Source organism: Xenopus tropicalis, chromosome 9 (assembly GCF_000004195.4).
Source record: "Xenopus tropicalis strain Nigerian chromosome 9, UCB_Xtro_10.0, whole genome shotgun sequence".
Taxonomy (NCBI): domain Eukaryota; kingdom Metazoa; phylum Chordata; class Amphibia; order Anura; family Pipidae; genus Xenopus; species Xenopus tropicalis.
Window position 1 is genome coordinate 88,346,676 of NC_030685.2, and position 24,238 is coordinate 88,370,913.

The window sequence follows — 24,238 nt, forward strand, 5'->3', positions numbered from 1 at the left end:
ATCTGCCCCCTAGTATTTGCCCCAATTACACATCTATCGGAGCCATTTCTGCCCCCCACATTCCCCCCCAATGTCAAACCTGTTCCCAAAAATCCAAATATCCCCCCCAGTGTCACATCTGCCCCAGCCCCCCCCATCCCCCTGTCATATCTGCCCCCAGTATCCCGGTAATGCCAGGTCTGCCCGCCACTCTTGCCCCGAATGGCACATCTCCCCCAGTATCACACCATTTGCCCCCCCTCCCCCCCGGTACCGTTCTGCCCCAGCCGGGGCTCCCGGCCGCCCTACCTGTGCGGAAGAAGGCATCCACCTCGGAATCGGTTCCCCCTGCATCCTCCGCGCCTTCCGCCGCATTCATGGCTCCGAGCTTGGGGCCGGGGGCCCGGGTGTATCCGGGAGGCGCTCACTGTGCTGCAGCCGGTACTGGGGCTGCTCTGCCCGGATCCATATCCCCCGCAAGCCCCGCTGTCTCTCTCCCTCCGCCCGTCTCCTTCTCCCTCCCTCCCTCTATTGTTCCATCCGCTCCTCTCCCCTCCTCCCCCCGCTCCCCGCACTGCCCCTCTCCCCGCTCCTCCGCTCCTCCGCTCAGGGGCCACACTCAGCGCGTCTGCAGGGCCCCCACTGTCCTGAGGGGGCGCCCCACTGCCTCCCCCACAGCCTGACTGGTGCAGCCATAGGGGCCCGACCCATCATCCTCTCTGCCACCTCCATAGGGCCCCCGGCATTCTGACTGTCACTCTCACAGGGGCCCCGGCATTCTGACTGTCACTCTCACAGGGGCCCCGGAATTCTGACTGTCACTCTCACAGGGGCCCCGGCATTCTGACTGTCACTCTCACAGGGGCCCCGGCATTCTGACTGTCACTCTCACAGGGGCCCCGGCATTCTGACTGTCCACTCTCACAGGGGCCCCGGCATTCCTGACTGTCACTCTCACAGGGGCCCCGGTATTCTGACTGTCACTCTCACAGGGCCCCGGCATTCTGAACTGTCACTCTCACAGGGGCCCCGGCATTCTGACTGTCACTCTCACAGGGGCCCCGGCATTCTGACTGTCACTCTCACAGGGGCCCCGGCATTCTGACTGTCACTCTCACAGGGGCCCCGGCATTCTGACTGTCACTCTCACAGGGGCCCCGGCATTCTGACTGTCACTCTCAACAGGGCCCCGGCATTCTGACTGTCACTCTCACAGGGGCCCCGGCATTCTGACTGTCACTCTCACAGGGGCCCCGGCATTCTGACTGTCACTCTCACAGGGGCCCCGGCATTCTGACTGTCACTCTCCACAGGGGCCCCGGCATTCTGACTGTCACTCTCACAGGGGCCCCGGCATTCTGACTGTCACTCTCACAGGGGCCCCGGCATTCTGACTGTCACTCTCACAGGGGCCCCGGCATTCTGACTGTCACTCTCACAGGGGCCCCGGCATTCTGACTGTCACTCTCACAGGGGCCCCGGCATTCTGACTGTCACTCTCACAGGGGCCCCGGCATTCTGACTGTCACTCTCACAGGGGCCCCGGCATTCTGACTGTCACTCTCACAGGGGCCCCGGCATTCTGACTGTCACTCTCACAGGGGCCCCGGCATTCTGACTGTCACTCTCACAGGGGCCCCGGCATTCTGACTGTCACTCTCACAGGGGCCCCGGCATTCTGACTGTCACTCTCACAGGGGCCCCGGCATTCTGACTGTCACTCTCACAGGGGCCCCGGCATTCTGACTGTCACTCTCACAGGGGCCCCGGCATTCTGACTGTCACTCTCACAGGGGCCCCGGCATTCTGACTGTCACTCTCACAGGGCCCCCGGCATTCTGACTGTCACTCTCACAGGGGCCCCGGCATTCTGACTGTCACTCTCACAGGGGCCCCGGCATTCTGACTGTCACTCTCACAGGGGCCCCGGCATTCTGACTGTCACTCTCACAGGGGCCCCGGCATTCTGACTGTCACTCTCACAGGGGCCCCGGCATTCTGACTGTCACTCTCACAGGGGCCCCGGAATTCTGACTGGCACTCTCACAGGGGCCCCGGCATTCTGACTGGCACTCTCACAGGGGCCCCGGCATTCTGACTGTCACTCTCACAGGGGCCCCGGCATTCTGACTGTCACTCTCACAGGGGCCCCGGCATTCTGACTGGCACCTTGGGGCCCCAAAAATAATGAAGGTGCATGGAATGTTCTCTGGGCAATGCAGAGAATGAAGCCACAGAGTTTAGAGGCAACCGTTATACAGGGATAATGTACCCCCTACTGTATATGATAAGGATATTAGCAGTCACTGAGGGGTTCTGTGCCCCCCATATAAAGGCACAAGGCTGCAGGCTGAGTTATACAGGGAACTCTGAGTATCACTCATGTATTATAAGGGATACTGTACCCCCTACTGTAAATGATAAGGATATTAGCAGTCACTGAGGGGTTCTGTGCCCATATAAAGGCACAAGGCTGCAGGCTGAGTTATACAGGGAACTCTGAGTATCACTCATGTATTATAAGGGATAATGTACCCCCTACTGTAAATGATAAGGATATTAGCAGTCACTGAGGGGCTCTGTGCCCCCCATATAAAGGCACAAGGCTGCAGGCTGAGTTATACAGGGAACTCTGAGTATCACTCATGTATTATAAGGGATAATGTACCCCCTACTGTAAATGATAAGGATATTAGCAGTCACTGAGGGGCTCTGTGCCCCCCATATAAAGGCACAAGGCTGCAGGCTGAGTTATACAGGGAACTCTGAGTATCACTCATGTATTATAAGGGTTACTGTACCCCCTACTGTAAATGATAAGGATATTAGCAGTCACTGAGGGGTTCTGTGCCCCCCATATAAAGGCACAAGGCTGCAGGCTGAGTTATACAGGGAACTCTGAGTATCACTCATGTATTATAAGGGATACTGTACCCCCTACTGTAAATGATAAGGATATTAGCAGTCACTGAGGGGCTCTGTGCCCCCCATATAAAGGCACAAGGCTGCAGGCTGAGTTATACAGGGAACTCTGAGTATCACTCATGTATTATAAGGGATAATGTACCCCCTACTGTAAATGATAAGGATATTAGCAGTCACTGAGGGGCTCTGTGCCCCCCATATAAAGGCACAAGGCTGCAGGCTGAGTTATACAGGGAACTCTGAGTATCACTCATGTATTATAAGGGTTACTGTACCCCCTACTGTAAATGATAAGGATATTAGCAGTCACTGAGGGGTTCTGTGCCCCCCATATAAAGGCACAAGGCTGCAGGCTGAGTTATACAGGGAACTCTGAGTATCACTCATGTATTATAAGGGATAATGTACCCCCTACTGTAAATGATAAGGATATCAGAAGTCATATAGGAGGCGCATCAAGGAAAATATGATAAAGTAGAAGCTTTTAATGAGTGATTTTATTTAAAGGTCCAAAGTAAAACAGAAATTATATATCCCCCCCCCCAGCTTTGCTTTATTTTTGTAAATTTAAAAAACAAGCCTATGGGTACGTGGGTGGAGCCATTCTGTGAGGAGGAGTCTTCTGTTTTGTGAAAAATGAGAGTTGCAGTTCCTCAGCAGCTGCCAACCATAGAGTTCCAATGTGGGAGAGTGAGTGGAGCCCCCACCTGATCCTTCTCTCTGCACCACATGGTCCTTGTCCCTTTCTTTGTATTTGCGACCATCTGCCTCCCCCCCCCCCACTAACTGCCCCAGGGCATCATCTGCCCCCCCCTACTAACTGCCCCAGGGCATCATCTGCCCCCCCCCCTACTAACTGCCCCAGGGCATCATCTGCCCCCCCCCTACTAACTGCCCCAGGGCATCATCTGCCCCCCCCCACTAACTGCCCCAGGGCATCATCTGCCCCCCCCCTACTAACTGCCCCAGGGCATCATCTGCCCCCCCCTACTAACTGCCCCAGGGCATCATCTGCCCCCCCCCTACTAACTGCCCCAGGGCATCATCTGCCCCCCCCCTACTAACTGCCCCAGGGCATCATCTGCCCCCCCCCCCCTACTAACTGCCCCAGGGCATCATCTGCCCCCCCCACTAACTGCCCCAGGGCATCATCTGCCCCCCCCTACTAACTGCCCCGGGGCATCATCTGCCCACTGTATATTGTGCTAATGTAAAGCAGCCTGGGTACCCCTGGAACTATAGCGGGGTGACTGTTACCCCAATGTTTCTATATATCTGTAACCTTGTTATGGGCTAAGGGGGCCCAGCCTGAAGGCCAGTTAGGGGGGGATTTGGGGTGAGTGCTTATTTGTGCCCTGGGTACCCCTGGAACTATAGCGGGGTGACTGTTACCCCAATGTTTCTATATATCTGTAACCTTGTTATGGGCTAAGGGGGCCCAGCCTGAAGGCCAGTTAGGGGGGGATTTGGGGTGAGTGCTTATTTGTGCCCTGGGTACCCCTGGAACTATAGCGGGGTGACTGTTACCCCAATGTTTCTATATATCTGTAACCTTGTTATGGGCTAAGGGGGCCCAGCCTGAAGGCCAGTTAGGGGGGGATTTGGGGTGAGTGCTTATTTGTGCCCTGGGTACCCCTGGAACTATAGTGGGGTGACTGTTACCCCAATGTTTCTATATATCTGTAACCTTGTTATGGGCTAAGGGGGCCCAGCCTGAAGGCCAGTTGGGGGGGGCAGATCGATGGCTCCATGTTTACACTCAGGTTTAATGAACATTTAATACGTATATAACAGTCTCTTGCAATGAGACAGACTCAGCCTCACGTAGGGGCAATAACCCTCCATCGATTCACTCAAGCTGACAGCCTGGTTGGTTTAACCCTTCTGCTGCAGATACGTTGGTCCAGCCTGGCACTGAAAAGGTTAAGGCTGGGTGAAGGGCAGCTAAAATGATAGGATTTGCCCCATGCCCTGTAGGTTTTAATGCCCCTTTAAGTCATCATGTCTGGATAGATAGAAGCTGCCGTGCCCCAGCCACACCCCCCGGTGCCCTATAGCCCCCCTAGTACCTCACCATAGGGGCAGCAGACCCTACTTCCTGGGGAGCAATATTACCCCCCTGCCCAAATCTCACCCATTTTGAATAACCTGCCACTGTAACGCCCCAGGGTAGCTGAGATCATACAGCCCCAGCCTCTGTATTGCCCCCACTGCCACTGTAATGCCCCAGGGTAGCTGAGATCATACAGCCCCAGCCTCTGTATTGCCCCCACTGCCACTGTAATGCCCCGGGGTAGCTGAGATCATACAGCCCCAGCCTCTGTATTGCCCCCACTGCCAGTATAATGCCCTGGGGTAGCTGAGATCATACAGCCCCAGCCTCTGTATTGCCCCCACTGCCAGTATAATGCCCCGGGGTAGCTGAGATCATACAGCCCCGGCCTCTGTATTGCCCCCACTGCCAGTATAATGCCCTGGGGTAGCTGAGATCATACAGCCCCGGCCTCTGTATTGCCCCCACTGCCAGAGTAATTCCCCGGGGTAGCTGAGATCATACAGCCCCAGCCTCTGTATTGCCCCCACTGCCAGTATAATGCCCCGGGGTAGCTGAGGTCATACAGCCCCGGCCTCTGTATTGCCCCCACTGCCACTGTAATTCCCCGGGGTAGCTGAGATCATACAACCCCGGCCTCTGTATTGCCCCCACTGCCAGTATAATGCCCCGGGGTAGCTGAGGTCATACAGCCCTGGTCTCTGTATTGCCCCCACTGCCAGAGTAATGCCCCGGGGTAGCTGAGCTCATACAGCCCCGGCCTCTGTATTGCCCCCACTGCCAGTATAATGCCCCAGCCTCTGTATAAAACATACGGGTAATGGCCCAAACCCGCAGCCAGAACTGGCATCAGCCTCCGTGACCTCAGCGCCATTTGACAAATTGCAAATAATGTGAAAGTGAAAGGTCTGGGCTTGAGGGTTATACACAAGCGCCCCCTGCAGGATTCCCAGGGAACTGCCACCCTCCTGAGCCCAAAACAGTGACTCTCATCTGCCATTTAGCTGCCCTGAGTGCCAGTTTGCCCAGATGCCCGTGCATGGAAGGTAGAAAGCATAAAACTGCCCCCACATGACGCCCACAGCCCGAGGATTCACCCCAATATGGAGGCAAATCTTTAATTTGCTCCCAGACTAAAGGGACCCCCCCGCCCCCCATTGTATAGGGTTCTACAGACACTTTATTGCCCCGCCATTCAGCCAATTAAAGCTGCATAATGGTGGGTATTTAATCCACTCCATTAAACTTAAAAGCTTATTGGGCGCCCAATATGTTTGTTTATTTACAGCTAGCGGCTGGCACGCTATGAAATTTAACGAGCAGAATCCCTGCCAAGCCGGGGCAAATCCCAAATAACAAAGTTATTATATCAAAGGGGCGGAGCAAGGGGGCCTAAGTGCCCTTTTACTTTGCCCAATGTCCGCTCTGCCCTCCCCGACTTATTTCATTAGCAGCCCAGCTACATTGTGACACAGTGGCAGTGCTTTATGGCACAAGCGCCGGACCCAGTGGGATCAGTTACTGACATTTCTATTGGAAACACTGCCAGCCAGGGGCACCTGTGATTGGTTGAACTAGGAGAGTGGGGCAGATAAGAGGAAACCTCCCAAATGCTGGATATAAGAACCCAATCTAAATGTGACTGACGGAGTGTCTGCACCCCTGTGGCATGGAAATAAGCCCCCCTGGCAGATACAGTATGGAGAATATATAGCTCTTCCTTCCCAGGCACGCCAACCTACCAGCCAGCTCAAAGGGCATCATGGGAATTGGAGGCTGAATGTTGAGCTATTTATAGAGCCAAGTTTTTGGATTTCATTTGCTGGTTGGTCCCACTCTGCCCTCTAGTGTATGTAACTGGGACTGCAGGTTTCTGGGGGAAATAGGCTCCTAATGCTGTATAATCTCTGTACAGCTCTGCGGGGTATGTTAGCGCTACATAAAGCATAATATACTGAATTATGTACCCCCTATTGTAAAATATAAGGATATTGTAAGTCACTAAGTTTTATGATCGTATAAAAAGCTGAATGAATTCAGCAGGAACAGCCCCCTAAGTTTGCTCATAGCCTGTACAGAGAGATACCATAAAACTATGGCACATAGGGATTCCCCTGTACTAAGCACAATTCAGCAGGAACAGCCCCCTAAGTTTGCCCATAGCCTGTACAGAGAGATACCATAAAACTATGGCACATAGGGATTCCCCTGTACTAAGCACAATTCAGCAGGAACAGCCCCCTAAGTTTGCCCATAGCCTGTACAGAGAGATACCATAAAACTATGGCACATAGGGATTCCCCTGTACTAAGCACAATTCAGCAGGAACAGCCCCCTAAGTTTGCCCATAGCCTGTACAGAGAGATACCATAAAACTATGGCACATAGGGATTCCCCTGTACTAAGCACAATTCAGCAGGAACAGCCCCCTAAGTTTGCTCATAGCCTGTACAGAGAGATACCATAAAACTATGGCACATAGGGATTCCTCTGTACTAAGCACAATTCAGCAGGAACAGCCCCCTAAGTTTGCTCATAGCCTGTACAGAGAGATACCATAAAACTATGGCACATAGGGATTCCCCTGTACTAAGCACAATTCAGCAGGAACAGCCCCCTAAGTTTGCCCATAGCCTGTACAGAGAGATACCATAAAACTATGGCACATAGGGATTCCCCTGTACTAAGCACAATTCAGCAGGAACAGCCCCCTAAGTTTACTCATAGCCTGTACAGAGAGATACCATAAAACTATGGCACATAGGGATTCCCCTGTACTAAGCACAATTCAGCAGGAACAGCCCCCTAAGTTTGCTCATAGCCTGTACAGAGAGATACCATAAAACTATGGCACATAGGGATTCCCCTGTACTAAGCACAATTCAGCAGGAACAGCCCCCTAAGTTTGCGCATAACCTGTACAGAGAGATACCATAAAACTATGGCACATAGGGATTCCCCTGTACTAAGCACAATTCAGCAGGAACAGCCCCCTAAGTTTGCTCATAGCCTGTACAGAGAGATACCATAAAACTATGGCACATAGGGATTCCCCTGTACTAAGCACAATTCAGCAGGAACAGCCGGCACAGAGAGATACAATACACACACACAATACTGTATCTATAGAGAAGACAAATGATTTACACTTCTCCCCTATAATCAGTACTTGTGACTCCCAGTCTCCCAGTTGCTCAGAATCAGAAGGTTACTGGGGCTGTTACTGACTCTCCCATAATGCCCCGGGGGAGTAGAAGCAGTTCCGGTCCCTTTGATCCCGGGGTCTCTCACCCGCCCCTTTATTCTCCGCTTCCCTTTCATCGTCTCCAGCGGGAAACTGAGCGGCCATAGAAAGCCCCGGCTGCCCCCCTCCCCACAGAGCCTTTCCCCTCCCGCCGGGACCAACTACACAGGCGCCGCCACACGGACTGACCGACTCGGCTCCCTCAGCCGCAGTATAAAGCTGCCCAGGCCCCGCCCACTCCCCGTTACCCCGGCAACAAGCATTTCTCTTCCCGCCAGCTGTAGCGCGGCTGCTGAACTTCCGGCCGCAGTTGGTATCCATGGTGACAGTTCCGGCAGCGGCTGAGAAGGAGATTCGAACATGGCGAAAGCGGGAGGCCGAGCCGGAAAGGTACCGGGAGCCGGGGGCAGGGCTTGGCGGGGCCGGTAAGGGGCAGATACACAACGGTATATAATGTTTGTTGGTGCGGGGGGGGGGGTAGATATTCCCATGATTATAACCGGCAGCGCCAGAACCATTGGTAATACCTGTCCCCTTTAGTAGGAGCCCAAGGACCACAATGTGGGGCCACAACCTTGCCCCAGGGGACCCCAATGTGGGGCCACAACCTTGCCCCAAGGGACCCCAATGTGGGGCCACAACCTTGCCCCAGGGGACCCCAATATGGGGCCACAACCTTGCCCCAGGGGACCCCAATGTGGGGCCACAACCTTGCCCCAAGGGACCCCAATGTGGGGCCACAACCTTGCCCCAGGGGACCCCAATGTGGGGCCACAACCTTGCCCCAGGGGACCCCAATGTGGGGCCACAACCTTGCCCCAGGGGACCCCAATGTGGGGCCACAACCTTGCCCCAAGGGACCCCAATGTGGGGCCACAACCTTGCCCCAAGGGACCCCAATGTGGGGCCACAACCTTGCCCCAAAGGACCCCAATGTGGGGCCACAACCTTGCCCCAAGGACCCCAATGTGGGCCACAACCTTGCCCCAAGGGACCCCAATGTGGGGCCACAACCTTGCCCAAGGGACCCCAATGTGGGGCCACAACCTTGCCCCAAGGGACCCCAATGTGGGGCCACAACCTTGCCCCAAAGGACCCCAATGTGGGGCCACAACCTTGCCCCAAGGGACCCCAATGTGGGGCCACAACCTTGCCCCAAGGGACCCCAATGTGGGGCCACAACCTTGGCCCAAAGGACCCCAATGTGGGGCCACAACCTTGGCCCAAAGGACCCCAATGTGGGGCCACAACCTTGGCCCAAAGGACCCCAATGTGGGGCCACAACCTTGGCCCAAAGGACCCCAATGTGGGGCCACAACCTTGGCCCAAAGGACCCCAATGTGGGGCCACAACCTTGGCCCAAAGGACCCCAATGTGGGGCCACAACCTTGGCCCAAAGGACCCCAATGTGGGGCCACAACCTTGGCCCAAAGGACCCCAATGTGGGGCCACAACCTTGGCCCAAAGGACCCCAATGTGGGGCCACAACCTTGGCCCAAAGGTGCAGCCAGCTGGTACCAGGGGTGTAGGTGTAGGGGCAGTGAGACACAGGCCCTTGGGGTGCAACCCATGCCCATAACCTCTCCCCATTATTATTTCTGCCAGGTTGTTTCTTCTGGACGCTTGGCCGGACCCGTCAGGCTGGGAATTGGTAAAAAAAGGTACGAGACCATTGGAAAAAAAATAGATATATAAATGTTAAAAGGCAATAGCACTGCCTGTAGCCTGGCACTGACATGACTGGGCATTAGAGCTGTGTCCCTAGGGCCCCATACAAAGGAATGATTGTGTCAATGGGAAGCTCCACCAGCTATAGCCTTGGGGGCCCCATTAGTGCAGTCCCAGCTGCCCCCCCTCCCCCAGGGGCAGTCCTAATAGTCCCAGTGCTGCACCCAGTGCCACGTTGCCATTAATTTAGTTCACGTAATAAACGTGCACCTGTAACTTGTGAACGATTTACCAATGTGAGCTCCGATTGGCTGTTTGACAGGGCGGCGGCGAGAAAGGTTTCCACAACGTCTGTCGATTCCGGCTACTCCTTGTGCTCCACAGACTCCGAGGATCAGGTACCGACACTTCATTTGGTTATTGCTGCCCTTGGGAAGGGGGAGGCTTACGTGCCATTTTGGCCATAAACTTGGTAATACAGTTTGAGGGGCCACAGTCCACTCCGTAGGGGGCCACACATGTAGTGAACTCTCAGATTGTTCTACCACTGCATTATATTTCATCTACATAGAGGGGAGACCAGGCTGACTAATGACTCTACCAGCCAAGTAGTCCAAACTGTTGTAAATACAGATAATATTGGCCTATAAGGTTTTGCTCTTTGGGTGGGGGGCGTATTAGTAACACAAATCCCTGCCGTACACTCACCACCATTAATGTTACACTGCAGGTCTTCGTAATAAATAAAGGGCTGGATCGATGTGCCGCTTTGCTGCAAGACATCCTCCAACACGACACAAGAGGTACAGTGTTCTATGCCAGTGTTCTATGCCAGTGTTCTATGCCAGTGTTCTATGCCAGTGTTCTATGCCAGTGTTCTATGCCAGTGTTCTATGCCAGTGTTCTATGCCAGTGTTCTATGCCAGTGTTCTATGCCAGTGTTCTATGCCAGTGTTCTATGCCAGTGTTCTATGCCAGTGTTCTATGCCAGTGTTCTATGCCAGTGTTCTATGCCAGTGTTCTATGCCAGTGTTCTATCACAGTGTTCTATCACAGTGTTCTATCACAGTGTTCTATCACAGTGTTCTATCTCTCTTCTACTGTGTATGTCCATCCATTTAATCACTCACCATTTGTTACAGGAAACCCGCAGTCCCATCCAACCAAAGCCCCTGTACATAAGGTCTCCATCAGATCTGCCAGCGTCCGAGGCAAAAGGATTGTGCCAAAGAAACCCGGCGCTGCTTCCCACGTGCACAAGGAAATAGGTTGGTTCTGCATCAAGTCTGTGTTGGGTTAATCCTCTTAAGGTGCCCATACACGGGCCGATTGTAGCTGCTGATATGAGTCCCTTAGACTAATTCGACAGCTTATCGGCCCGTGTAGGGGTACAAACGACGGGCCTGCCCGTCTGGAATCTGCCTGATATCGATCGGGCAGGTTAAAAATTTAGTTGAATCGGGGACTGCATTGGCTCGTTGATGCGGTCCCTGAACCGACTGTGCCTATTACCGGCATTCTAATTCGATCGTTTTGCCCCAGGGCCAAACAGCCGAATTAGCCTAAATTCACCCGATATCGCCCACCCGTAGGTGGCGACTTGGCGACCTCACCAAGCGAGCGGATCTTAACGTGTATGGGCACCTTTACTTAGTAACATGACCGTGACACTAATGTCACAGGAAGGGTTAATATTTTTATGATATTTGTTGCTTGCTTGGAATAGGTATCATTGATTGCTATGGAGCAAGTAACTGGAATCTGCTAACATAGGAAACACTATAATCTATTGCTTTTAATTCCCTTACCACCTTCAGCACCCTTGTACCAAATACATTACTGCCCCCCCTATACTGCAGCAAATAATGCAGAGTTGCCAAGTGACATGTAACTGCCCCATTGGCCCATATCACGCTCTCCCTTTGTGGATCACTGTAAAACTGAAAGCCGTGGTTCTGACCCGTGTATGTGCCTGGCTGCTGATCAATGTAACCCAAGCAGAGAACCAGAAATGAACAGCCACAACTGTAGCCCCGAACTTTACTGTGCAGTTATATATACGCCAGCCTGATGTGTAGGAAGGGGCCAGTATAATAGTAAAAAATAAGGTGGAGTTCTCCTTTAAACTTTAGGCCAATTGCCCTCTATGAGAATTGGTAGAAAGAACCAAAAAAGGGGGGTTCTTAGCTGAGAATTTACAAAGCCAATGCCTGTGTTTTACCTTTCTAATCTACTGCCTGTAGGTCACTTGGCAGGATCATTAAGGAAGAGCGTCTCCTCTACTGGGTTTGGTGCTGGGAAGGCACATCCTTCAGTTAATGTGCAGCCTCCGATGGTCTGCCCCACCCTGCACTCCCCAGTCACACAGCCTGCAGTATGTGAGACTGTACCTACCCAGATGTCTCACCTTAATCTACTGGCCAAACAGACCAACTGCCAGAGGTTCCCTCCTGCCTCCTCACAGCCTGCAGATGAGCACAGTAAGTCACAATATTCCCATGAAGCTTTGCTCCTCCTCTGAAACATTGGGGCTCATATGCAATTAGGGGCCACACCATGCACATTGTTGGGTTTAAAGTGAACGTAACCTCTCACTGTCTTTCTGCCTGCAGGTGTTGGAGGGGCTACTCCCTTTAACTGCCGCCTACCTTCATCCACCCCTGCCTTGTCCCCTCAGCCTGTCGGCAGTACTTTGGTACGTAGGATCAGTTTGCTAATATTTATCCGGCACAGCGACTGTTTGATCCTTGTCATCATTGTAATCATTTTGACTTTAAAGTGCAGTTGCCTTTTGCAACTTTACAATGTAGTAAGACAAACAGTTCATTTATTAAGGGGTTACAGAATGAAATAGGAATTGTTCTAGACCCTCTGTAAAGCCCCGGGGGGCACTGTCTCCTAGAGGTCAGTAAAGGAGTATTTTCAGATATCTTTCTCCTTTAAAGGATAGAGGGTCTTGTTCACGTCTGGGAATATTTCTGTTACCATTACAGTCTGTATTAAGAGGCAGCATATCATGGGGCAGGGAACCTATTAATCTGCAGTTCCTCCCACCTATCAGTCAGTTCAGTTGGTACAGGACAAGTTCACTGGAGCAGCCATTCCATTGTAATGGGCAATTGGATTTATTCTGTATCTGCCAACTTCATATATTTCACCTACTTAGTTTTAATGTATTATTTCTTCTTTAAATGCAATAAAATCACAAACTGATCCTGCTTTTTTTTTCTTCTCTTTTAGAATGTTAGTCCTAACCCAGTTCCACCACAAGGGGGAGCAACACACATTCTATCTGGGTCATATGCAGCAGTGCAGGGTGCCCCCACTGTAATGTGTTATGTTCCGACACCTGTGCAGCAGGCTCCAGCTGTGCCAACCTGCTACCCGCTAGCCTTCCAGGCCGATACCTTGCCGCCAATTAATAACAGTGAGAAGATAAGGGAATCGGATCTGCTTCAGTGTATAGCGGCCCATTTGGCTCAGCTGCAGCGTTCCGAGGCCAAGGGAAATCATTCGCTGAACTCCAAACCTGCTCCTTCTGTGGAGAGTGAATCCGATAGGGAGCAGCCCACGAGGGAGACAGATGAGACTACCAGCGAGGAGGAGGAGGAGGGTGCAGCACCAGCAAGGAATATCAGCTGTCAGACAAGCTTTGATGTGAACAAAAAGTGCAGCCCGGAGAAAACCGAGAGGAAGATCAAAACTGTGAAGTATCTTCTTGGGGAAATAAAGGCATTAGTCTCGGAGCAAGGTAGGTACCTTTCTCTCTACTTGCCTGAACAGGCACTAGCGACTCCATTTAGCTCTTGTATGGCTCTGGTCTGGGAAAGGGGTCACTAAGTAATTCAGCCAGAGGTGGTTACTGTGCCAGCAATATGTCTACATGAACATCCAGTCTGATGGGAGATTGTTTTGCGTCAGCATATTGACCATCTCTGGCTAAATTATCTGACCATTGCTCTGTGTGCCCCTTGGGGGGTTAGCAAATGGTCAGTTCAGGAGGTAGTGTTCTAGTTTATAATGGTACATTCTGGGCTTAAGGTGGCCATATACAGGCCGATTCGTCGGCTTATCTGCCCGTGTATGGGTAGGTTTGATTTTTCTGTTGGATCGGGGACCGCGTTGGATCGTTGATGCGGCTCCCGAACTGATGGTGCCTATACCCGCCATTCTAATTCAATCTTTTGGCCCCAGGGCCAAATGACCGAATTAGCCCATTATCGCCCAATCGTAGGTGGGGATATCGGGGGGGGATATCCGCTCGCTTGGCATCTTACCGTGTATGGACACCTTTAGTATTTTCCCTTGTGCCAAATAAGGATCCTGCACCATTATCATATCTCAAGCCCAATGTGACTCGGGCATTATATATAATATATATACAGTCTGTAGGCATTCCCTGTTGTGTATTGTATACAAACCACTGTACTGTAACCATAAATTGACACCTGGTGGGGCCCATAAAGAATCTATTAATAAAAAAAATTCAGCTTTAATTTGACGTCTTCTCGAGTGTTGAACGATGCTTTTGTTTGTGTCTGTAGGAGACGGAGAAGCCTTTCGCCTCATTACAGAGCTGGAGCACAGTTTGGATTTGCTGCCGGCCGTTGTTGGAAGCACAAATATTCATGCTGAAATTGCACTGGCTCTGCAGCCACTCAGGAGTGAGAATGCTCAGCTTCGGAGGTGAGGACCCAATCAGAACACAGGTCTCTGTAGGCACCGTCAGCACCCTGGCATTAACTGCTCATTCATTAGAGCACATTAATTAAGTCTGTCTGTCTGCACTGCTCTATTGTGAATATATTTTGTAAAATTATATGTATAGGACATTAGCAATTATAGAACTTTTTTTTTTTTTTGAGGCGGTTACGGATCGTGAACCAGCAGCTGCGGGATCGTGAGAGAGCTGAGAAAGCAGCAAGGTCTGATGATCAGAACTTTGAAGGTAAAAACCATTTGTTACTGACTGTCTGTCTGTGGCACCTTACAGCCCCCCCGGCATTTCCAGTACCCAGAGGCACAAACAGCCCCTTCCCCAGCCCAATAAATAGTGACTGTCTGTGGCACCTTACAGCCCCCCTGGCATTCCCAGTACCCAGAGGCACAAACAGCCCCCCCAGCCCAATAAATAGTGACTGTCTGTGGCACCTTACAGCCCCCCCGGCATTTCCAGTACCCAGAGGCACAAACAGCCCCCCCCCCCCAGCCCAATAAATAGTGACTGTCTGTGGCACCTTACAGCCCCCCTGGCATTCCCAGTACCCAGAGGCACAAACAGCCCCCCCAGCCCAATAAATAGTGACTGTCTGTGGCACCCTTACAGCCCCCCCCCCCAGCCCAATAAATAGTGACTGTCTGTGGCACCTTACAGCCCCCCCCTGGCATTCCCAGTACCCAGAGGCACAAACAGCCCCCCCAGCCCAATAAATAGTAACTGTTTGTGGCACCTTACAGCCCCCCCCCCCCCCCCCAGCCCAATAAATAGTGACTGTCTGTGGCACCTTACAGCCCCCCCTGGCATTCCCAGTACCCAGAGGCACAAACAGCCCCCCAGCCCAATAAATAGTAACTGTCTGTGGCACCTTACAGCCCCCCCCCCCCAGCCCAATAAATAGTGACTGTCTGTGGCACCTTACAGCCCCCCTGGCATTCCCAGTACCCAGAGGCACAAACAGACCCCCCCAGCCCAATAAATAGTGACTGTCTGTGGCACCTTACAGCCCCCCCGGCATTCCCAGTACCCAGAGGCACAAACAGCCCCCCCCCCCCCAGCCCAATAAATAGTGACTGTCTGTGGCACCTTACAGCCCCCCTGGCATTCCCAGTACCCAGAGGCACAAACAGCCCCCCAGCCGCAATAAATAGTGACTGCTCTGTGGCACCTTACAGCCCCCTGGGCATTCCCAGTACCCTAGGCACAAACAGCCCCCCCAGTCGCCAAATAAATAGTCGACTGTCTGTGGCATCCTTACAGCCCCCCGGCATCCCAGTACCCAGAGGCACAAACAGCCCCCCCCAGCCCAATAATAGTGACGTGTCTGCTGGCACCGTTACAGCCCCCCTGGCATTCCCAGTACCCAGAGGCACAAACAGCCCCCCAAGCCCAATAAATCAGTGACTGTCTGTGGCACCTTTACAGCCCCCCTGGCCATTTCCCAGTACCCAGAGGCAGCAAACAGCCCCCCCAGCCCAGATAAATAGTGACTGTCTGTGCAGCCTTACATGCCCCCCCCGGCATTCCCATGTACCCAGAGGCAGCAAACAGCCCCCCCAGCCCAATAAATAGTGACTGTCTGTGGCACCTTACAGCCCCCCTGGCATTCCCAGAATCTGCAGATTGCCAGTCTGAGTGTTGTTGCAGAGAATTCTGGGAGCTGCAGTTCTGGGGTAATGATGTAGATAATAACACAAGCAACAGATCACACGATGAAGCAAAAAATGCCAAAATGTTATGGCACCCCCCCCCCCCCCCCCAGTGATGTTTCCTTTACTTCTCTTTTAAACCTTTTAGACAGCAATTCCTTGGCCTGTATATCTGGCTAAAATCAGACACCTGTTAGGCAGGATGATGTAGTCCCTTCCCCGCCGGCCCCTAGTTATGATCAGATCATTGGCCCAAGGGGTCAGTGTGTTGCTGGCCAAATCCAATAAGCCCCCCCACTCTGGGCCACATTCACTACAATGGGCAGAAACAGGCAGGGTTCTAGTCTAGTCCAATGTAGTGCCGGCAGAATCCTTCCGCAGGGAGCATGATCCATAGAAGGGAATGGAAACTGGGAAAGTCAGATATTATTGTCTAATCACCTTATACATCCCCCCCCCAAACCATAGAATTCCGACTCCTGTTACAGTAAACGACTCAGTAACTGTAACTGAGATGTGAGTCGCTGCCACTTTGCCTTAGAAGTGATCCCAAAATGTTTATCCCAAGTTAAAGAAGGAATTTCCGTCTGCTGGAATCCATAACTCCCTGCATCTCGCTCCCACCTCGTTAGTGCCACTGCCTACAGACCCCCCCCCGTCTTATTCTCCATTTATTTTCTAATGGTCACATGGGGCCTTCCAGCTGTGTAACGCGACATGGGATTAAAGGGGAAATCTTTTTATGTTTATTTGAATGCAGTAATGGCTGCGGTACATTCCCTGTTTCACGTTCTTTTGGGACAAGGGGTTCATACTGTGCTTAATATTTACAGGGTAGTGGAACCCCTCCACTGACTCACATAATAAAGGGGCTATTAAAGGCAAAGTTGCACTAAAACGTTAAAATATTATTTGGTTTCAGTGCTTTCCCTTCATTCCATGAATGCGACGTTACAGCGCCAATTGGCGGAGGCCCAGACGGGACTGGATTCCCTGCAGAACAAACACCAGGAGCTCTTAAATGTGATTGAGGCCCAGAAGGATGAGAATAAGAAGCTCGCACAGCGCCTCCGGGATACAGAGCGGGAACTGGAGAGTGCGGCCGCTAAAGGGAGAACAGGCAAGTGACTGGGTGAATAAGGGTTAAACGGGATCATGGGCAGTGCCAACTTCTGCCCGTGTAACCTGTACAACTCCCTGCATCTCCCGGGATACGTAAATTTTCATTATATTATAAAATGGCCACTTCTAAACAACTTTTCAATTGGTCTTCATTATTTATTTTCTATTTATTTTGATCTATTTGCCTTTTCCTTCTGACCCTTTTTTAAGCTTTCAAATGGGGGTCACTGACCCCGGCAGCCAAACCCTATTGCTCTGTGAGGCTCCAGTTTTATTGTTATTGTTACTTTTTATTCCTTATCTTTCTATTCACCCCCTCCCCTATTCATATTCCAGTCTCTCATCCAAACTACTCCCTGGTTGCTAAGGTAACTTGGACCCTAGCAACCAGAACTGCTGAAACTCCAAACTGGAGAGCTGCTGAACAAAAAGTGAAATAACGTAAAAAATACAAATAATAAAAAATAAAGACCAAATGCAAATTGTCTCAGATTATTACTCCCTACATCAAACTGAGAGTTGAACAGTGTGTCCGCAGCGTAGAGGAGAGTCCAATAACCAATCACCTTATTGCTTTCTAGATGTGAATGAGGCTTTCGGGATTCAGTTCAAACTGGAATCAGCGGAAAAGGACAATAAGGTGTTGGAAATTGCCCTGCGGCAGCGGGACGCGGAAGTGAGCAGATTGCGGGAACTCACAAGGTGAGCGTGACTTCTCAGCCCCTCATTGGTCAGATTGCTTTACGTGTAGTAGATGTTTAAAGGGCAAGTAAAGCTTAACATTAGTATTGTTTCTGCTGAAGGGGGGTCATTCTGCGGCAGCTGAGTTTATAGTCTGTCCTCCTGTCGCGAGATATAATGATATAGCTGGTTTGTTATTTAGTATGTTCTAGAATGGCTAATTCTAAGCAACTTTTCAGTTGGTCTTCATTATTTTTTTTTTATATAGTTTAACTATTTGCCTCCTCCCAGCTTCCAAATGGGGGTCGCTGACCCCGGCAGCCAAACCCTATTGCTCTGTGAGGCTCCAGTTTTATTGTTATTGTTACTTTTTATTCCTTATCTTTCTATTCAGCCCCTCCCCTATTCATATACCTGCCTCTCATTCAAACCACTCCTTGGTTGCTAAGGTAATTTGGATGCTAGCAACCAGATAGCTGCTGAACTAAAAGTTAAATAAAAAATGAAGACCAATTGTGCTCGCGGCAGTTTTTAACCCCTTCCAATCCTAATTGGCATATGCTAATTCAGTTTTGGTTCGGGATTCGTCAGAATCCATCAGGGTGGGTTTGGCCGAACCCAAAAAAAGTGGTTTTGGTGCATCCCTAATATATATATTCTATAATCTTATATCTTGCACTTTATATTGCAGAACCCTGCAGGGCAGCATGGCCAAACTCCTGTGTGACCTGAGCAAGGACGGCAGCAAATGGAAACCTGGGCACAACCTGACCAAGTCTGCGTTAGACAGCTACGAGCAGCAGCTCCGGGGGGGTCACTGTCCGGCCAGCACCTCCATAATGAGTTACCTGAAGACGTTAGAGACTGAGCAAGTCTTGCCCGGGGCAGATACGCCATTCCCTGATAGGCCGGAGCCTTGCGATCCAACCAGCAATAGGTACATGCCCTCCGATCCCAGTGGCGGCAATAAAATCGGCAAAATGGCTGAAACTTGGCACCAAACCGCTGGCCCCCCCTCCCTTTATCTCAGTCCCGAGAAACCCAAATCCAAGGCAAACAGTGTGTCGGGCGCGAGCTCCTGTGACGATTACAAACCCGGCGACACTATCTATTTGCCATTAACCAGCAGCCCTCAAAAACTGCTTGCGGCCTCCTCCCGGGGGCAAATGTGCACCCCCCCTCAGGCCCAGACTGCCCCCTCTGACTGCGAGGCGCCGGCCCCCATTGCAAAGCACTTGGCAGATACATCTAAGGTGGGTTTGGGGTACAGAATGGGTTTGGGGAATGCCACCGACTCCTCGGGGCAAAACCTCAAGTCAGATGAGGGGGCACGTTGCTTGGGGAGGCCCACTGTGCCTAGCAACGGCCTCCCCGTCCAGATGGGGAACCTCCACTTACAAGAGGGGAACCCCACTGACCTCTCCACGTTCGACTTCCTCTCCGCAAAATCCGATTGGAGCATCTCCTCTTTCTCCACCTTCACTTCCCACGACGAGCGCGACTTTAGGAACGGCCTCGCGGCACTGGATGAAAACATTGCCAGGCTGCAGCGAACCCTGCAAAGCGGCACCTCTCGGAAATGAACTGGCGAGACCGCTCCCGGGTGCTGTCTGTGTGTTTGTTTTCCTATTTAACTCTCTGCTGCTAAATTATTTTTATATAATAATGATAAAATAAATATTAGTGTGGCCAAGCCTCGTTCCCATGTGTTGGAGGGGCATTTGGGGTTGGGGGGGGGGGGGGGGTTCCAATAGGGCTGTTCTGCCCCCAATAAGGGGTAATTATATCTTAGTTGGGATCAAGTACAGGTACTGTTTTATTATTACAGAGAAAAGGGAATCATTTAACCATTAAATAAACCCAATAGGGCTGTTCTGCCCCAATAAGGGGTAATTATATCTTAGTTGGGATCAAGTACAGGTACTGTTTTATTATTACAGAGAAAAGGGAATCATTTAACCATGAAATAAACCCAATAGGGCTGTTCTGCCCCAATAAGGGGTAATTATATCTTAGTTGGGATCAAGTACAGGTACTGTTTTATTATTACAGAGAAAAGGGAATCATTTAACCATGAAATAAACCCAATAGGGCTGTTCTGCCCCAATAAGGGGTAATTATATCTTAGTTGGGATCAAGTACAGGTACTGTTTTATTATTACAGAGAAAAGGGAATCATTTAACCATGAAATAAACCCAATAGGGCTGTTCTGCCCCAATAAGGGGTAATTATATCTTAGTTGGGATCAAGTACAGGTACTGTTTTATTATTACAGAGAAAAGGGAATCATTTAACCATTAAATAAACCCAATAGGGCTGTTCTGCCCCAATAAGGGGTAATTATATCTTAGTTGGGATCAAGTACAGGTACTGTTTTATTATTACAGAGAAAAGGGAATCATTTAACCATTAAATAAACCCAATAGGGCTGTTCTGCCCCAATAAGGGGTAATTATATCTTAGTTGGGATCAAGTACAGGTACTGTTTTATTATTACAGAGAAAAGGGAATCATTTAACCATTAAATAAACCCAATAGGGCTGTTCTGCCCCAATAAGGGGTAATTATATCTTAGTTGGGATCAAGTACAGGTACTGTTTTATTATTACAGAGAAAAGGGAATCATTTAACCATTAAATAAACCCAATAGGGCTGTTCTGCCCCCAATAAGGGGTAATTATATCTTAGTTGGGATCAAGTACAGGTACTGTTTTATTATTACAGAGAAAAGGGAATCATTTAACCATTAAATAAACCCAATAGGGCTGTTCTGCCCCCAATAAGGGGTACATAGAGCAGCCTTCCTCTAGGGCAGTGCTGTCCAACTGGCGGCCCGCGACCCCCCTCTGTGTGGCCCCCCACCTGTCTGGCTGCTTTGATGGCTTACTCTTGTGTAAGCTTTAAATGGTATCAGTACTGAGATTAACTGCCCCCCCTGCATGGTTCTCACCTCAGATTCAGGCTGTAATCCCTCTGTATTGTTTAAATATGTAATCCCCTGTGTTGTTCACACCTTTTAATCTCTGCATTGTTCCCCCCTGCAGTGTTCACACCTCAGGCTCAGGCTGTAATCACCCACATTGTTCCCCTGTTCACACCTCAGGAGCAGTAGAAACCCACAAATAATCCCTGCACTCTACAAAAAGAACATATACTGAGGTGGTACTGCAATTAAAAAGTTTTTTAATATATAGTTATTGTGCAGACTGTAGGAGCAGTGCCAGCATTGTGTCACTGTAGGCAGAGTATGGCACACACAGGCAGGGTAGGGAAGGCAGAGTATGGCACACACAGGCAGGGTAGGGAAGGCAGAGTATGGCACACACAGGCCAAGTATGGCACAAACCAGCCAAGAATGGCAAACACAGTGAGAGTATGGCACACGCAGGCAGGGTAATGAAGGCAGAGTATGGCACACACAGGCAGGGTATGGCACACACAGGCCAAGTATGGCACAAACCAGCCAAGAATGGCACACACAGTGAAAGTATGGCACACAGACAGGGTAGGGCAGGCAGAGTATGGCACACAGGCAGGGTAGGGAAGGCAGAGTATGGCACACACAGGCAGGGTAGGGCAGGCAGAGTATGGCACACACAGGCAGGGTAGGGCAGGCAGAGTATGGCACACACAGACAGGGTAGGGAAGGCAGAGTATGGCACACACAGGCAGGGTAGGGAAGGCAGAGTATGGCACACACAGGCAGGGTAGGGCAGGCAGAGTATGGCACACACAGGCAGGATAGGGCAGGCAGAGTATGGCAGGTTTTTGCTGTACTACAACCATTAATATGGGTATGGTCATGTGATAACATGGGTGTGGTTTCAAGTAGGTGCGGTTTCAAAAAGGGGAGTGGTCAAAACGGGCTTCCATTATCGGCCCTCCACCACGTAGGTCGGAAAAATGCCGGCCCTCGGTACAACAGAAGTTGGACAGCACTGCTCTAGGGGGTGGGGGACATATTTTACCATTATAGAGATTTCATATATGCACAAACCAGTTCTTTCTGCTGATGGGATCTCTCAGTATCGGACCAGTCTCTGCTGAAATGGACACAGAGTTCAGAAAGAGAGAGCCCCCCCTTGTGCAACATAAGGACCAGGGAAACTATAGCTACTCCTTTGGTCCTTGTTGGGGAAGATCGTTCCCATGCATAATGGACTTCTACTTATATATAAGGAAAAAGGGTGAAGGGAGGGGTTTGTTTATACAGAGTTCTTTAGTTAAACTAATGGTAAGTTTGAAGCTTGAAAGCAAAACCGCACTCTAATTTAGAATAAATATAACGATAACAATGTTAAGGCTGACTGGCTAATCTGTAGGAACAGCAGCAATGTGGCCCCACAGTGTAAGGCCCATCTGGCCGTTCGGATAGGGGATGTTGCCTGCCAGGCTATGGCTGCCTGTAGGGGCTAAGGGAAGGGGTATATATTAGCACAAAATTATAGGCCACTACTTACTGCATTGTGGTCCCTGTCTGTAGTAGAACCGATACATTAGAGGGAACTGGCCGGGCTACACGGGCTAACGCACCTGTGGCATTTTGTAGCCAGTGGAAATGAGCCTCCCCATCCCCCCATGCAGCGCCCTTTCCTTTCATTATGAAATGCCTAAGACCAAATGGCACAGACACTTCAGGCTGAAAAAAAAGCATTTTGGGGCTAAAAAGCACCTGTGCCAGAGGTTTTAGCACTTCCTATTGATATAAATACAGCTAAAGGGGATATAAACCCAAAACTGTAACCTTACTCGGGGCATTTCTCTGAGCACATTTGCAATTTACATTCATTTTCTGCTTATTAGTAGCCTAAAACTGCAACTATCTCTGAAAGGAAAGTAATGTTATTCAGGGCTATGGAAAGAGCTGTTTAAGGCAAATTATTCCTCAGCAAAGTGGGTTTTTGGGTGTTAATTGAAATAATGAGCTGAAACTGCAGAAACCCCCGCACAGCACTCGTACCGACACCCTGTCAGCTGGGGGGCAGCTCAGTCATTTCAGAACATTCACAGCCCATTTCTCTGGCGTTTGCGGCGCAGACAGTAACTAAACTGCGAGAAACAAACGATATCCAGTTTGGCTGCGGGACCCGGAAAGCTTGAACTGCGGCCAATAAATAAGTGTATGGAGTCACGCACGTATATAATCGCTTTATATAATGAATGTTGCAGCTTTGGCATCTCTGTGGCATATTGGGTTTAGCAGCACCCGGGGCAATGCCACCCACTACTGGCACCGCTGGCACGGGCACGGATATAATTGTACTTGGATTTAATCTGTAGTAACCGAATTATACAGTCATTTGTTCAGCCTTCAAGGTTGGAAAATAAAGAACCAACCCCTCCTGTGTTAGGCAATAGCTGAATAGCTACAGTATCTTATTGGTGGGGAGGGAAGGAGATCTCACCATCAGCATAGGAAGGGGTTCCTTACTGTAAGGGCAGTCAGGTTATGGGGTTCCCTACCAAGAGAGGGGGAATGAGTGATACATTGGGGGTGGGGAGGAAAGGGGATCTCACCATCAGCATAGGAAGGGGTTCCATACTGTAAGGGCAGTCAGGTTATGGGGTCCCTACCAAGAGAGGGGGAATGAGTGATACATTGGGGGTGGGGAGGAAAGGGGATCTCACCATCAGCATAGGAAGGGGTTCCTTACTGTAAGGGCAGTCAGGTTATGGGATTCCCTACCAAGAGAGGGGGAATGAGTGATACATTGGGGGTGGGGAGGAAAGGAGATCTCACCATCAGCATAGGAAGGGGTTCCATACTGTAAGGGCAGTCAGGTTATGGGGTCCCTACCAAGAGAGGGGGAATGAGTGATACATTGGGGGTGGGGAGGAAAGGAGATCTCACCATCAGCATAGGAAGGGGTTCCATACTGTAAGGGCAGTCAGGTTATGGGGTCCCTACCAAGAGAGGGGGAATGAGTGATACATTGGGGGTGGGGAGGAAAGGGGATCTCACCATCAGCATAGGAAGGGGTTCCTTACTGTAAGGGCAGTCAGGTTATGGGATTCCCTACCAAGAGAGGGGGAATGAGTGATACATTGGGGGTGGGGAGGAAAGGAGATCTCACCATCAGCATAGGAAGGGGTTCCTTACTGTAAGGGCAGTCAGGTTATGAGATTCCCTACCAAGAGAGGGGGAATGAGTGATACATTGGGGGTGGGGAGGAAAGGAGATCTCACCATCAGCATAGGA

The 24,238-nt window shown here is 50.7% G+C and overlaps 2 protein-coding genes across 3 annotated transcripts in view; one reads left to right on the forward strand and one right to left on the reverse strand.

The window, feature by feature from the left end:
- The window catches only part of LOC101733063 (kalirin), a 113,510-nt gene extending 113,014 nt beyond the window's left edge, over positions 1 to 496 (reverse strand). The window contains exon 1 of the mRNA XM_031893886.1: positions 289 to 496. Coding sequence (XP_031749746.1) covers positions 289 to 358 — 70 coding nt within the window. The 5' untranslated portion in view covers positions 359 to 496. The remainder of the gene's footprint in view (positions 1 to 288) is intronic.
- A 7,746-nt stretch (positions 497 to 8,242) lies between these two features.
- Positions 8,243 to 19,731, forward strand: ccdc14 (coiled-coil domain containing 14). 2 transcript variants are annotated; one of them, XM_002941804.5, is made up of 13 exons: positions 8,243 to 8,591; positions 9,807 to 9,862; positions 10,192 to 10,267; positions 10,600 to 10,672; positions 11,012 to 11,137; positions 12,113 to 12,349; positions 12,482 to 12,564; positions 13,110 to 13,620; positions 14,414 to 14,555; positions 14,735 to 14,817; positions 17,158 to 17,355; positions 17,939 to 18,059; positions 18,730 to 19,731. In XM_002941804.5, the coding sequence occupies exons 1-13, from the start codon at positions 8,562 to 8,564 to the stop codon at positions 19,619 to 19,621; spliced, it is 2,628 nt and encodes an 875-aa protein (XP_002941850.3). In that variant the 5' UTR covers positions 8,243 to 8,561; the 3' UTR covers positions 19,622 to 19,731. The 2 variants fall into 2 exon arrangements, with proteins under 2 accessions (XP_002941850.3, XP_004919946.2); XM_004919889.4 differs by lacking the exon at positions 9,807 to 9,862 and having other exon boundaries at positions 8,245 to 8,591.
- Positions 19,732 to 24,238: the final 4,507 nt, after the last annotated feature.

Bases quoted from the DNA above. Each gene is read 5' to 3' on its own strand.
- ccdc14 (XM_002941804.5), top strand. From the start codon at position 8,562: ATGGCGAAAGCGGGAGGCCGAGCCGGAAAG. The intron at 10,268-10,599 runs GTACCGACACTT...GTTACACTGCAG, and splicing joins CCACAGACTCCGAGGATCAG to GTCTTCGTAATAAATAAAGG. The intron at 18,060-18,729 runs GTGAGCGTGACT...TTTATATTGCAG, and splicing joins AGATTGCGGGAACTCACAAG to AACCCTGCAGGGCAGCATGG.